The sequence below is a fragment of the Melanotaenia boesemani genome, chromosome 2 (genome assembly GCF_017639745.1).
Source record: "Melanotaenia boesemani isolate fMelBoe1 chromosome 2, fMelBoe1.pri, whole genome shotgun sequence".
Classification (NCBI taxonomy): domain Eukaryota; kingdom Metazoa; phylum Chordata; class Actinopteri; order Atheriniformes; family Melanotaeniidae; genus Melanotaenia; species Melanotaenia boesemani.
This window is the reverse complement of record NC_055683.1, coordinates 31,993,284-32,008,790: the sequence shown is the minus strand read 5'-3', so window position 1 is coordinate 32,008,790 and position 15,507 is coordinate 31,993,284. Positions and strand designations below refer to the sequence as shown.

Sequence of the window (15,507 nt, the reverse complement as noted above, 5' to 3'; positions counted from 1 at the left end):
ATAATCTAAATAAATTGAGAGATGTCTTCCACTTTACTTAACACTCAATAGTTAAGTCATGTACATAATTTTAGTTTATATTTGTTTGTTCAAAAGTATCAGCTTTTTTCTTTTTTTTTTTTTTTACCTTGTGAAGTACTCTATAACCTTAGTTGGATTATGTTTTCCCAAGTAACAGAATTGAGCAGTTATAATTGAATTTGTTTTTGTCCTTCTTTGGTCCTGTGACTTCAGTTCTATGTTGTTTGATATTACAGTCATCTAAACTGCTTATTAAATAACACTCTGATCAAAGACTAAATTTAAGCTTCAGATGGAAATCACAAATGTGTAATTTCCACCAGTGCAGGCACAGATAATGATGATGTGACAAAAACCAAGTAAGATGTACAAACCACATCCGGCTCCTTCTAAGTTCAGTAACTTTAAGCTTCATTGCTCAGCGAAATACATAAGTGGTTTATATCTATTTAAATACAAAAGGAGAGTTTTGGAAATAATTATTTCCTGTGAACACAAATGAGAGAAAATAAAGAGACATGTTAACTTAGAAGTGAGGACATGTTTTTCTTTAGAAGACAAGTTTTCCTGTTATTCTTGTTTACACCCATCAAAGCACAGTAACTGGACAGATTGGTTGTACCAGCAGACTGAAATAAAAACAGAATACATTACACTATTGTGTTCCAATGTTTCCTTTGGATTTAAACAAATATACACGTCTTGAGACACACAATCTGCATTGTTTGTGTGCAGTCATACATGTGTAGATTTTGCATCTAGAAAGCTGTATTTGATAATTCCCCTCTCACCACTTCAATTAACTCTCTAAGACATCTTCTGATTACATTTTTAATTAAAATACGAATTTATCCACAGATTAAAAATGAAAGGCAGAAAAAGCAAAATGTAGCTACAGTCAGGCACCAATGATACATGTTATTTCATCATTTTAACAATTGCGATAACGCAACAATAACATTATTTACTGATCATTATTTAATATTTATTTTTTCAGCTGAAGACAGGGGTGAGCTGAAGCAGCCCACCAAAGACATTCATGGATTTTCCATTATAGATAAACCAAGTGAAGACCAAAGCAGATCCCCCCTTCCCTGCATGATGCTCCTCTCACTACCTCACAAGAACTGAAGAGTTTAAAAAAGTTGCAAAATGTCCACAGGAAAAAAACTAAACAAAACAACACTAATTCAGTCAAAAATCAGGAGTAAGAAGGGAGTGGTATTTAATATCAGACAAGCTAGCAGTTTAAGTGGAAGTTGGGAGTGATTAACCACACACAAGTACTTTTCTATCACCATTAGCCCTGAAAAACAGACGGTGAAGCTGGTGCAAAGAAAACGACACGAGCAACGTGCTGGAACAACAACAGGGCCAGACTGCAGAGTCGCTGCAAGACCCTAAGAGACAAAGACAAGGTGTGAAAAGCAGTGTAACAAGAGTTAAGACATCCCACCCCGTGGTGGACATGGCTTGGTGAGACATTCCGGCACTTGTGATTGGAGCTTTCTTGAAATAACAGTGTTTTTTTTTGTTTGTTTTTCTTTTGTTTTGTTTTTTTTTTTTGTTTCTTTTTTAATGTTGGGAGAGACTAAGGCAGAACACATCATTCACACAACTACAACTGCTGCACTGGATGCAGCTTTGAATCTGCACCACAGGCAAATACTGCAGGTGCCCTCAGCACCCATGAAGAGGAAAACAGAAATATGAGGACTGGATCAGATACGTACAGAGGTTGATCCAGGTCAGGGAAGAAGTAAACATCTTTGGAGTGTAACTGTTGCAACTGAGCTGAAATGAGTGTAGCAACATCAAAATTTGTTAAAATATGGCAACTTCTCCACTAGCTTTTTAAGGTCTGGGTGATAGAGTGGAGGCAAGAGACTCAAAACTTCTGGATCACTTTACGGGAAGAAACCCTGAAAGCCAAAAAAGTAGTGAGTGCAATAAAGGGAATAAAGAGAAACCCTGACACTATACATAAGTGGGAACGGTGACTTTAGACCCTGTTTAAGACTGCAGAGGACAGACATGACAGACCACAGCTCTACCAGCCTTCACACTCTACACCTAAAGGAGAGATCGGGTCATATAGGTTCACAATCATAATAACTGCCCTTGTGCTGTCAGAATAGAAATCCATGATATTCATGCACTATTAACATAGGAAACAAAAACAGAATAATATAATTTCTTTGAAAAGTAAATAAGTTGATGTTTTAAGAAGAACTTGATGAAAATGGCATCTGGCAGCTGATGTATATGTTTACATTGTACTGGGATGTAAACAGGTTTTTGTTAGCCTGACAGGCATGGCCCCAAACCCACAGTTCCTTTTATACCCCAAAACAAGAACCTTTCCTCTCCCTCCCCTCCCCTCCCCCTTCCTCTGTCCCCAGTCTGTAGCTTCCTCATCTCTGTGGCAAGGTGAGTGCTCAGCGGATGTACACGTCCCTCCCCCAGTCGTCCTGGTTCTTGTTACGGCCCATGTTGGCCCCTGTGTCCGCAGGGTCCTGGCAGTAACGTTCCCTCAGCTTGGCACGTCCATGAGGCTGTGTGTGGCTCGGTATAGGAGGGTGGTTCAGGTTTTCCTGGTCCGGCTCAGCACCTTCGTCTTCCCAAGAGGCCTGTCGGCCATGATGCTGTGCCAGGTGGAGGCGGCTGCCCCCACCCCCTCGGTAGGGCTCTGGCTCTTCATAAGGGTCAGTCTCAATGTCCATGCAGGAGTCACCGGCTTCGGTGTAGGCGGAGTCCCGGCTGCCCTGGGTCTCGGAATCAAAGGTGTCCTGGCGTGAGAGGCCTCGCCCACTCCCTCCTCGTAGCTGACCACGAGATGATCGAAGGTACGTCTGCTGCTGGTGCTGCTGCTGAGGCTTTCCTCCCAGGTCTGCCTGATAGTCATGCAGAGCGCTGCTCCCACCACACTCTGACAGACCCCCTTCCCGCTTCTGCTCTCCGTGCACCAGGTAAGGACCCTGCAGCGAGTCACACCCATGCCACAAAAAATACCATGCAAAGACACAAACAGCAAACCAAACTGTCAGTAGTTAGTCAGCAGGGTTAGCAAACAGAGAAAAGAGAAGACTATAAAAAAGCTATACACATTTGTCCTTACAGGACATTGAAAATTTGCACTGTGTACACATACATTTGCATGCACAAAGTACAGATAGAGAAATGTCCAGTAAATACTCAGTTAGTAAAACAGATTAGTTCTGCTTTTGTTAAAATTATGCCACTTATATGCAAAACAAAAGCACACCCAATTTCTCCAACATGCTAAACAGAACACTTGCCATTACAACAGTGCCATCTGCTGGCTGATTGAGCTAATAGCAAAACAAGGCAGCAATTTCTCCTGTTATGATCAAAAGAATATGTCAATGATCTTTACACTGAAACTGTTTAACATAAATTAAGAAATACAAACTTATTTAAAACACAACTAACTCGTGTTCTGTTTTGCATTTAATGCCGATGCTCTCTCATAACTGCTTGTGTAAAAATAGTTGATATCCTTTTGGTGCCATGCTGTCACAGACATAAATATATTTGACAGTCTGCATCTCATTATAGTTAATGAGTAGCCAGTAAGGACTGATGCAGAAACTATACTGATTAGTCTTTTGTGATAAACTGATTAAACAAGACGGAGTGTTAGAAAAACAGCCTCCACCAAACTCTAAGCCTATCTTTGAAGAGGCGGACATGACTTGCTGTTTTCAGGGGTGGTACCATGGCAACATGGAGGAGGACAGCAAATTGGATTCAGCCTCTCTGAGAAGAAAAAGTGCTGGAGAAATGAGGCCACAGAGCAAACGAGGGCAGGGTGGGGGCAGCAGATATTATTTTACTTGCGACTGCAGTGAAAGGGAAGGGGCCTCGGGGGCAGAGGTACCACATCCAGAGCTTTGAAACTGAAAACACAACTCAAACTGCACATAAGGAAGTGCTGATAGTTAATATACAGACTAAAAAGTGTACTTGCAGGTGTTCTTTAACTAACAGTTCATATATGGAGAATTGGCTCCTTATTTGTGTGTCACTTCCAAAATAGATATAGTTGTATGAATCTTCATCTTTTGTTTTTATATACAGCATAAACAGGGTTTTATTACACTCTTCCTTCTCATTTAAAGAGAGCACGCTTCTGACTTTGGATCAAGTTGCCGGAGTCCCCCCGCCTGCTCCTTTTTGTTGGACTTCAGAGAGCATGCTCTTCCACTTTCGCCTCACTGGCTATGGCGCCGTCCATGTCAGGCCACAGATCCATATTTCTACGTAGGGAGGTGAGCACCTGTACCTGCAGATTGGAGACAGGCTCAGGGGAGGCGGCCAGGGCCGCCGTGGCCATCGTGCGGTTGAGCAGAGGGTTGGGAGGGTTACTGCTCGGCGGGTGTGTCGCCTTCCAATAGGCTTCCAGGTAGTCAGCCAGGTGTTCACATGCATCCTCCAGCTGGTTCTCATCCAGGATAATGTCAAACAGTTCCTGTAGCACCAAGTAGTAACTATTAGTTTCTGTTACAGAGCCATAATGTAGGAATTGTTATCTAAGAGCCATCAGATCTACCAGCAGAACTCACAGGTGGGCACTGAGCCAACTTGTCTGCTGCAACCATCTGCACGTTTAGATGTTTAGCCTGGGATTTTCCTCTGGATTTAATGAGTCTCTGGAGAACCTGCAGAGAATTAGCAGCACTATCAACTAAAGCAACAGTCACCACTATCTCAAGAAAAATGTGTTACAGAAAGATGACTAACTAAAAGGCAAAATGCATAAAAAATGTGTTTGATTTAAGAAAGTGAAAAGTTTGTTACTATCAAGTCACTGATTGTCCTACCTTAGGTGAGGCTATTTTGATATAGACAATGATGGGTGCTAAGGAGGTCTTAGCCAGCTGAGAGGGATGGTTGATGGTGTCCGCATCCAGAGCAACAAGCTGGAGGGTTCGGGCCAGCTCAAAGATGCGCTCTATCTCACTCTGCACCTCAGCTGGAGACCCAGAAAACAGAACACATAAACACACCAGAACAAAAAGGAAACAGCATATGAACAACTTCTCTGTTTGAGGAGATGCAGCTTCTATAATAAGCCATTCCCCTTTTGCTTTGTGCACAAATATTTAACCGACATGTTAGTATTTTCTCATGCATGTCTGAGCTTAAAAAAAGAGGAAGAAGGAAAAAAAAAACTTACAAGCATATGAATTTGATTGGACCACATGTTAAGTTCCATTTAAGCAAAGCTAAATGGAGCACTGCAGCATCCTCATTCAGTTGCCACCTCCAGACATTTCAGATTTTCTTAAGTGCTTCGGGTTGCTTTTAATTCAAAATTGTGAAGGAAGGAGGCACTTAGAAATGAGTTGCCTGTGGTACTTGAAATAGCTTACAATAAGGGCACAATTTCTCACTTAAAACAGAAACTACAACAACAAATACAAACAAACAAGCATAAAAAACACGGAACGTCAGTTATTGTTAGCACTACTAAGCACAGCGGTAATTACTCCATCAGGTGAGCAACTCAAGACTGCTGACTTGGGCGTTTTGTTTTCATTGTTCCTCAAAATCAGCCTATAAGAGCTTGTCACTTTGCATTTCAAACACAGTTACTCATCTTATCAGCCGAGGGACATGTGAGGACAGAGATTAAGAAGTGAAAACCAGAATATGAATTGTCTGTATGGTCAAACATAATCGCCTCCATGGAGCGTGTGCTGCTAACCCAGCAGCAGGAGAGAGAGAGAGAGAGAGAGAGAGAGAGAGATAACAGGGACAAGGCAATCTCCACAGATACACCACCTGCACACATTTCAGCAGCCTCCAGAGGGTGGAGGAATGAAAGATGGAGGCGAAACAGGGCCTCTGCAGATTTATAAGAAATGTAAACTTTAACTCATATATGGAAATAGCAGGCACAGTTTCCATTAACGTCAACAAAATCTCAGGGAATTTGAATTAAACTGCAGATATAAACTTTCTTTCCCACCATGACAAGACTGAGTTCATGAGGAGAGGTCCAGCTGCCATAGAAGCAACCCTGAGATAGGACTGCAGACATACAGAGCAGGGATAGCATCAAGGGTCACATCATAATGGTGATGGCAGCATTTGAAAGATCCCTCTGCTCATTCCAGTTTACATTTGTAGAGCGGCTCTTCTGCCCTCCCACGGACCTCTTCCTGCTTGGGTTTTTTTTTTTTTTTGCTATTTTTTCCTTTATGTTAAAAACTACAGGCTGTCACACGGATGCATGAGGAACAGAGAAACTGACAGGCAAGCAGACAGGCAGACAAACAATGTATGAGCAGATGATGAATACAGTTAGAAGAAAAAAAGGGGGAGGGAGAGAGGCTTCATTGTTTTGTTGCAAGGAAAGCATACATACCCAGTACGTCTGAATCAAAAGACAGAGGAGGAGAAGGAGGATGGGTGGTGGGAGAGCAAGAAGGAAGATGGGTGAAGGGCAGAAAAGACAGGATGAAAAGAAAGAGGAGGCCATATCAGACTCAATCAGAGTAGGATTGATGAGATACATAGTTGCCTCGGGTGCATGCTCTGTCCGTCTGTATCGTCTAGATGAGTCATGTTGTCATGGCATGTTTGCATGTACACTTTCACACCGGACACTACACCGGTGTCCAGAATGTCCTCAGATTGTCATGTCAAATTGTAAAAGAAATGTTTTTTATTCCCACCTTGCTGGAGTGATTGAAAGATGCATTCAAGCACTGTGCAGTGTGTTGTTGGGTGTTGTAACAGGTGCATCAAATAACACTGCTCACCAAATTTCAAACTTCCAACTTCATTTAGACTGAATACACTGAGTTATAGATGTATTCTAAATGTTGTATTTCTTTCTTGTTAAACTGCAAATGAGCTACATGGTAAACTGAAAATTAAACTGCCTCTATAAAGACAAAACAATAAATCTGGTGATATTATCTATGTCTATTGTCAATTTAAAGCTTATCTGTGTGTGCAAAGTCTAATGTATGTAAGATTTAATATGTTGATGCTGTAAACCTACATTTTCAAATAATCTGTCTTTCCTTGCTTCAGTTAAACTCTTTTTATTATTATTTCAGCAGTGGGTCTGAGTCTATCTACCAGTTTAAATAAAAGAAAGCACTTAAAAAAATATAGATATGAAACACAGATAGTGGAAGATGTTCAGCAACACAACATGATGAACAGAAAAGTCTTTTACTTTCCTTTTATTCTCTCTAAAATTTACCGTACACCTGTTTAATGAGATCCTAACTTCAGTAAAGTCTTGTCTAAATGCCATTTTCTCAGCTTTCTGTCCAGTAGTAATGAAAGTAGCTTGTCTCACCCAGGCTTGAGCGAGTACTGGAGCGCTCAATGATAGTGTGCTTGCTGGGGTTGTTAAGAACTGAACGTTTGGCCAGAGAAATGTCTGCCGTCACCCGTGTGATGGATATCCTGGAACAAAGAGCCAGCATGTTACTGGGTTCATACAAACATCCATCCATTTGTAAGTCATAAGATGGTAAGGAGCTTTCATTCTCACCTGCCCTCAAATTTGTGTTTCAGAAAGTCAAAAAGTGCTTTCTGCATCATGTCTGTCACCTGTAGCACAACATCACACATTAGAAATGAACTATGGAAGTGGCATCTGGTATGAAACACAGGTTTTCTTCCTCACCTCATAGCCTTTGAGCGAAGGTCCGACGAGAATGATGGGTCTCATAGAAGGAACCACATCATACGGAGGGATATGCTCCATCTAAACCAGGACAGGACATCACCAGAATTTGTTTGAGTCATGTTGTCATGACGAGTTTGCATGTACACTTTCACAAAGCTCACACAGATCTGCAGTGACAGAGTTGCACTCATGCATAAATCCTTCCTCCTCCTCTCATGTGAGAGGTTAGATTGACGGATGCTGTAGACCATTTGTTTTATTGAGTGTCTCTGAGTGTTCGGTGTAAGGGATCAATTTTAAATTGAGAGCAGTGGCCTCTATTTCTAATTCTGCAGTCTCGCATAATTAAAGAGTCCATAATTAAACCAGACGCCAGGGTGTCAGGAGAGCTCTCGTGACTGTGCTGCAGCTCCTAACTAAACGCATCATACTTAACACTTCGCATTTTTTTTTCCTTTGTTTTTTTTTTCTTTCTTGCTATGCATCAACACTGGATAGGAACTGTCAATTATGGTTTTTACAATAAAAATACACTGAAACACAATAACATAATTCATTCATAACTGTTATCAGTGCACAAATATATACTGAAAACCAGTTAGATTAAGACTGAATAAAAAAAAGAATACCAAATTGGATTTTTGAATGACCCGTTTCCTGCTTCCTAGTTCTTAATGATCAAATTAAACAAATATACTTCTGAATTTTACAGAACTTAATATAAAGATCCCTTTACAATAAAAAATTGACTAACCCACAGAGAGACTTTTTCCTGAACACCCACACACACAAACAGTCCATACTGGACATGAATTTAAGGCTTATTTGTACATTATGAATCATGAAAGAAATGACTCATTTATAGAAGATCCATATGCACTGCCCGCTTCAGGTGAACAATCACGTGTGTTATATAGTCTGATAACAATGAAATTGGGCGTGTATTTTTTTTTTTCTTCTTTTTTTTCTTTTCAGATTTGTATTCCAGGCATGCCCACTCCTCTGTGTGTACTGTACAGCACTTCAGGCAGCAGAAAGCACTGGAGTGACCTCTTCCACTACATTACATTACATAAAGCTGAACAACGGAAGCTCATTTCACCTAATTTGTATTCACAGGAGCTAAAAATATGCAATTTAAAAGCTTCAAAATTGCTCTTGTCAATAAAGAGGCCAAAGCCAGAGTACTTAACAAAGCTATGCTACTCATTCGTTTTGAATAGCAAGAGGACAGTTCAGAGTGATGCGTGGCAGGGATGATAGTGTACATCAAACTGAGTCAGAAGTTGCCATGTTTATTGGAGATAAATACTGCATAAATAAAAATAAACCAAATAAAACTTTCCTTTTATTTATTTTTTGTATAAGGCAAATACTAGAAGAGGTTTACATAATTTATTCTAAAAATAACAAAAAAACAAAACACAATAATCATGTCATACTGCAGGATTCTGCTAGGAAATATTTAATTTTGGATGCTGCCTATTTAAAGACGCAATAGGTAACTTTCCAATCTAAAAACTCCACTGTGTTCCATATTCATTCAATAACACTGTGACATCTATTATGTACATTTCTGGAGCTGTCACTACCCAGCAGCTTCCCAAGGCTGAGTAAATGCACTACACAGCTTTTTCTTCCGGGGTGCCGCGAGATGCTGCAGCCAAGTTTTGCTTTACACACCACATCACACTCTAGCAAATGGATATAAACACACCAGTTGAACACACACCATGGCTGATTAAGCAAAGAAACACAAGAAGACATTATTGAAGGAAGAGAGAAAAAGAATGAGCGAAAGAAACAGAATAAGAAATAAGATGAGACTTCTTTTACTGGCTGGAGGGAGCTCACGGTACAGGAAGGAAGCAAGATGGATGCCGAATTAGCCTTCAACAGAAGAAAATCTGTATTCCGTCTTTAAAGCAACACTACTGAACTTCGGTAGATTTTTTTTTACTTTGGAACCCTCTAACAAAGGTTAATTCTGCATCCGTTATTGCATCCTGTCTCTTCTCTGAACTCTCTCCATCCAGTTAGTCAGTCCGATGTCAGTCTTTTGCTCTCTCTCTTTCTCTCTTTCTCTGCTGAATCAGCCATGGTGCATGTCCAAAATGGCCAGTGTATTGATATCCAAGTGTTGGCATGTGATGTGGTACCGCAATTCAAAACACAGCTGTCACTTGGTAACTCCGGGCTGGAAATAAAAAGTTGCAAAGTGTGGTTTTTCTCAGCCTCAGGACACTACAGGGCAACTTCGGCTCCAAGAACGTGCATAATAACTATCAGCGTGCCATCAAAACAAATCAGAAGCATAGCGTGTTAAGGTCGGAAACTGGAGTAATGCTTTAAGGAGCCACTTGCAAGCATCCTGGTCTGCTCTGACTGGTTGAAAATAGCAGGACAGATGCTCATTCTTTAACACATGTTAAACCCAAAAGCTAAATGAAAAATTTGAACTTATCCTGGATTTTGGTGTATATTGGGATAAATGGCATGTTTTCTTATTTATGTCACTCCCCCATGACAATAAATTTAAACAGAAACATCCACAAAGCAAATGAAGAATGGCGCAACAGTGCTCAGGCTGCTGAATCTTAATTCAATTCAATTAGTAAGAGATTTTTTGGTCCTTAGCATCTAGTGTCTGTCTTAACAGGAAAAAACAGTGAACTGAATGCAAGTTGCTGAGAATCTCAAAGGTTAAAACCCCAAAAATATAATATGCCCTCCAGCATTGAGCTGATGCTGTGATTACTCCTGCAGGGAAATTACTGTCTACATCTCTTACTTAAAACACTGTGTATGAATTATTCATTAAAAAAAACAACAGAATGTGTGTTGGAGCACTCAAAGCAGTCATTATAAATTAAAACTTGAGTGTGTCAGGATGCATTTCAACCTCACTCTGACTCAAAGGGTGTAGGACAGATCTGCACCTGCATCTCCACAACAGCAGCTGTGATATAATCTCAACGGACATGAGAGAAGTGTCACCATGACTTACAAATGATTTGGATATTTTGGTAAATTTGGAAGCATGAAAAGCTGAGTAACCACCACAAGCCACCACAAGAGGGACAAGACGAAACAATGAAGGATGAAGAGCAACAAGATTAAATGTTAGAGGTTACCACACTCACCGACTTCTGTTTCTGTTTAGCTGGGCCACCTACATTATCATTCCACAAAAAAAGCAAGAGGAGACAAAAGAAAAAAAGCACAAAACACAAGAGCACATTTATTTATTGACAGGTTAGGATTAGGGGGGAGATTGGGAGAGCAGCTGTTTATTTATTAGAGTTCACACTAGCTGCCTCCGATTGATATCAAGCAACAGCCATTTCAGAGAGTATCTGTTAGTTTAATGCCTCTCCCAGCTGATCAAGCACAGAAACACACATCCATACAAATTTTGGCAAAACCATTGAAACCGAAACTTGAGGAGGCCGAACAGGGTTAGATTTGGGAGCTAAAGTAGTGGCAGGGTCAGTTAAGTTGTGAGCTGTTAGTGAGAAACTGGGAAGGGAAAGATTTCAGCTGACGACATCTTAGAGCACGAGTGCAGGATGGAGGAGGAGATAGACTGGCAAGGTAAGCACTGGGCCCCTAATGTTACCTTCTTAAAGAAGGGCAGTCGGTGGGCGTTGGCCTGGGGGGATATTACGCTGCCTGACATGCCCTTGGAGGAGCGAGGGTCACCCTGGGACTCAGGGGGCTCCTCAGCATCCAGGTCGAGAGGGTCAGCGTCAAAGGCCACCGTGGATATGTCCACGTGAGCTAATGATGGGGGGTGGGGGGGTTGTTGAACAGAGACAGCAGAAAACGAGGAAGAGGAGAGAGCAGCATGAGGTGAAGGGAAAGGGCGACGAGGAAATAAGAGAGGAAAAGCAAAAGGAGAAAGAATGAATAAAAGGAAGGATGTGAGAGGAATCCATATGGAGGAAAGAGATGGCAAGACAGCGATTGAAAAGTGTGATATAAAATTATTTAAACATTTTAAAGAAAGAACACATTGGATAATCATGAATTCAAGCACAGATGTAGCGTGTAATAAGAACAGCAAAGAAAGTAAATTCAGTGTGAAAGCAATTAAACTTGAAGTGTTGATGTGAAAAAAAGTGTGGAAAACGAGCTGAAATGAATCAGAGATAAGGTAGATGATGGAAAGAAAGGAATTAAGCTTAGAAGGAATTTGGGGTTTTGTTGTTGTTGATGGGCAGGGATAACAGGAGTCTTGTTTTTTAAATGTTCTTTTAGGGACTTGATGTAAGGACATTGTTATGACATGCTTGTCCAATAATTTGTCAGCATCATCACAAAGACTACAGTAGAAAACTCTTCAAGCTTCAAACCATGACAAAATCTACAGTACATACTAGTACCTGTAAAGCTACAATAATCCAACTTCCGAAGGTAGCTTCATATCTAATGGACAGAACTTAAATACGTTTCGCATAATTTTAACTCTTCAACTTCTCAAAGTCAGGTCAGGATTTTAAGATGTACCAGACAGATGTTGTTTCTGTTTTACAACTATGAACTTCAGCTCAGTGGTTCTATTTGAATAGTTCACACCATTATAGTCTATCCCAGATGTTTATTTTTCTCTATATTAACTTCCGAGAGGCAGCTCTATGTCATCCCAGTGATGCAAACTCACACAAGCCAGACATGCTTAACAAGTTTAATCAGTGTGGACCATTCACATTTCTATTTCAGTCCCATCCTGTGTGCTAATGATGAACCTCCTAAGACCTCTCACACAGCAATCCACTGAGACGCGCTGTGATTTATCATCATGCCTGAATAACTAACCAATTAATATTTTGATTTAAATATCCGGCGACAGTCTAGTCTCCCCCATTTTCACTGTTAAAACTGCAAAGAAAATATTAGACTTGAAAGGGAGACCATGTGATCTCACCTGTGCCAGGTGGGGTGGGCCTGCGGGTTCCTGTAGCAACATCAAGACTAGAACTTCCTCCTGACTTACTGCAATGATAAAAGCAGATAGAAATATGATTAAACATATCCATACAGGTCCTACTGAATACTATTGAAATCATCAAAATAAATACAGACACCTCTGGACTGAATGTGTATATACAGAGGCTAAAGAGACTCATGTATATACTATACTGTAGTTTCACAGAGAAATAAAGTGACTCACGCAGCACTTTTGTCTATTTCAGGATGATTTACATTGCCAGGTAGATGAGGAGTGACTCATGTTTGCACTGCTGACACATTAGATAAAGAGCACCTTTCATGTTTACCTAGAGCTGAGCCGGTTTTGTCTCATCCGTTGCTCCTGCAGCAGACGGGTGTTCTCCAGTTTGACTGGGCTGGGAATGAAGCCCACCTCACAGCCCTCTTTCACCAGACGCCCAATCCACCAGTCATTGTTGTATTTCTGCACAATAACCAGTTAGCAGTAAACAAATTAGTTTCTGCACCACATATGCAGTAGAATTTATCACTGGCACTTTTACGCTAAAACTTAACTCTATGACAGCACAAAGGTAAACCCTAGCCCTAGCAGGGCTGCTATTTGAGCTCTATCCTTGCTTGCAAGGCTCTATTCAAAGCCAGCAATACCATAGAAATTCAACATTTGCATATGAAACATACATTTAGAACTACTTTTATTTAGCTGTTAAATATAATTTTTTTCTTCTTTTCACAGATTTGGATCACCTATCTGTCGCTGCACTGCAGCTTGTGTTGCTGCCAACACCCACTCATAGCCTGGCTAGTTTATACTGAAGGAGGCTGTACAGTAAGATGCAGCGAAGCATGAACCTTCATTGGCTTTCCACCCACTATCTCTGCCAGTTGTTTAAATGGAGAAAAACCTGAAGCCCTGATCTTGAAATCCTCTACCCTGCACCATCCAGGGTCTTCTGACAATATGCTAGCTCCAGACGAAATTTAAGTTCTTAGCTAAACAAACTACTATCTAATAAAATTCTGTGCTGAAGTGAGAGCTCTGTTTTTAAATTACGGTAAAAGAGCTGAAAAGATTATGTGGGATATTCAAACCTCTTTAATGTGTAAGAAGTCTTTGGCTTCAAAGGAAATAGCCATGCCCTGCACAGGAACATCATCACTGGGGCCTGGGTTGTAACCGACATTTGTGCGCACAGCAAATGCCACTGGTTTGGTCTGAAGCCATGATGGAAAAAACAGAAACGTGGCATTCAGGGTCCAGAAGAGATGCAGCAGTGTATAAGTTTTTAACATAAACAATAAGCAGATAGTGCATGTGATCGATGTGCCACAGATGATCACTGACCTTTGCTTTCTCAAGGGTGGCAAGAGCCTGTCTGTCAGCCTCCTTCCTCAGAGCTTCAGGATCCTCCTCCAGGGACACATCAGAGTCCGACGGCCTGCTAGTGTAGGAGTCTGCAGAGCCCTGAAATACACAATGAATCAAAAGAGTAGCTAAGACAGGAACACAAGAACAAGAGTATATCGCCTTAAACAACATGTGGAGCTCCACTCTTTTTGTATATGTGCTGAAAGTCTGACCAGATGGCCGGATTGTTCTTTTCTACCTATTTGATTGCTGTTCTCTTGGGTTGCACTTTACCGTACATTCTCACACACACCCTGGTCCTGGGTTGTCAAGGCTGCTTCAACAAGTGAAACCTACATAAACACAAAATGGGCCCCTGGCCTTCATATTGCATGCAAGCTGACTCTGTGTAATCGGAGGTGGAAAGGATGCATAACAACCGACCAACATTTTCACTGCAGCACCAGAGTAGTTCAGGTCTTAAATCTTTATGCAAAGAGACAATAGATTCAGTGTGTGGGTGTGTCAAGTACAGAAACATGGACAGAGAGGGAAAAAAATGGTCTAAGGACTGCTTATAATATCAGTGAAGATATAAATTTCTCATGAAGTGGCTACAGTTTCCAACACATCCACCACTCACCATGCACTGTAACTTGACACTCTTCTGCTGACCCTGATCCAAACTCCTATGCCACAATAAAGCCCTGCACTTCTTATGAGCTTGCAGTGCTGGCTGAATGTACCGTTCAGCTTCTGAAGAGTTTGACTGTTCAATTTATATAACAATCCCACTTGTTCTGCAGTTGCTGTTTTTCTTCTAAATGACAGACTGTTCAGCACTTTGTAGGAGGTACTGACAGGAATGTGAACAGCTGAATGTGCTAGGCAGAAGTGAGTCATTAGGTGTAGGTTTTTAAAATAGAGGTGAGAATGCATGACGATGACATAAACCATAGGTAATGTTGATTGAAAACTCACACACAGTGAATACAACAGACCCGCATTGTTTGGAGGTTTGTTTCAGAACTTCGATTCAGTGTCAGAAATATGTTAAAGACCGTTTTGCTCAACGCATCACTGTTGAAAAAGTTCCAAAATTCAATATGATTTGAAGTTTAATACATTTTCAAATTGTTTATCAGGGGAACTTGGGGAAAAAATATAATCAAGAATCTAAACTTTTATCAATTTGGTGACAAAGATATTGAAAAAATCTCTATGAATTACAGAACAACCCCTCAAGCTTTAATATCTCTATCTACAGATGTACAGTAGTAGCGGTTTAAAAGTTCCCATCCAAGCTGAAAGCCAGCCGAATACCTGCCGGCTTCCAGCCCAGTTCCATTCCAGTTCCAGCCAGCTGCCTTCCAACTTCCAGCCGCCAGAGAGGCCCCCTCCTTCTCCTGGGAGTGTCGATGTTTTAATCAAACTCCACCCATTCCTTGTAATATAGGGTAGACCCAGAAGATGGCGCTTCTCTCACAGACTTCTCATCGCCCGTAGT

The 15,507-nt window shown here is 41.0% G+C and overlaps 1 protein-coding gene across 5 annotated transcripts in view; it reads right to left on the bottom strand.

The window, feature by feature from the left end:
* Positions 1-214: 214 nt before the first annotated feature.
* Positions 215-15,507, bottom strand: part of cacnb1 (calcium channel, voltage-dependent, beta 1 subunit) — a 34,579-nt gene continuing 19,286 nt past the window's right edge. For 2 of the 5 annotated variants that reach the window (XM_041971713.1, XM_041971748.1), the window contains 13 exons: positions 13,998-14,117; positions 13,745-13,867; positions 12,979-13,115; positions 12,627-12,694; positions 11,319-11,479; positions 7,697-7,777; positions 7,562-7,620; positions 7,364-7,473; positions 6,416-6,424; positions 4,866-5,017; positions 4,608-4,703; positions 4,328-4,513; positions 215-2,999 (listed from right to left, as the gene is read on the bottom strand). In XM_041971713.1, coding sequence (XP_041827647.1) covers positions 2,460-2,999; positions 4,328-4,513; positions 4,608-4,703; positions 4,866-5,017; positions 6,416-6,424; positions 7,364-7,473; positions 7,562-7,620; positions 7,697-7,777; positions 11,319-11,479; positions 12,627-12,694; positions 12,979-13,115; positions 13,745-13,867; positions 13,998-14,117 — 1,842 coding nt within the window. In that variant the 3' untranslated portion in view covers positions 215-2,459. Of the gene's footprint in view, positions 3,000-4,327; positions 4,514-4,607; positions 4,704-4,865; positions 5,018-6,415; positions 6,425-7,363; positions 7,474-7,561; positions 7,621-7,696; positions 7,778-10,842; positions 10,872-11,318; positions 11,480-12,626; positions 12,695-12,978; positions 13,116-13,744; positions 13,868-13,997; positions 14,118-15,507 lie in introns of all 5 variants that reach the window. The other 3 variants (XM_041971731.1, XM_041971723.1, XM_041971740.1) reach the window with 3 other exon arrangements.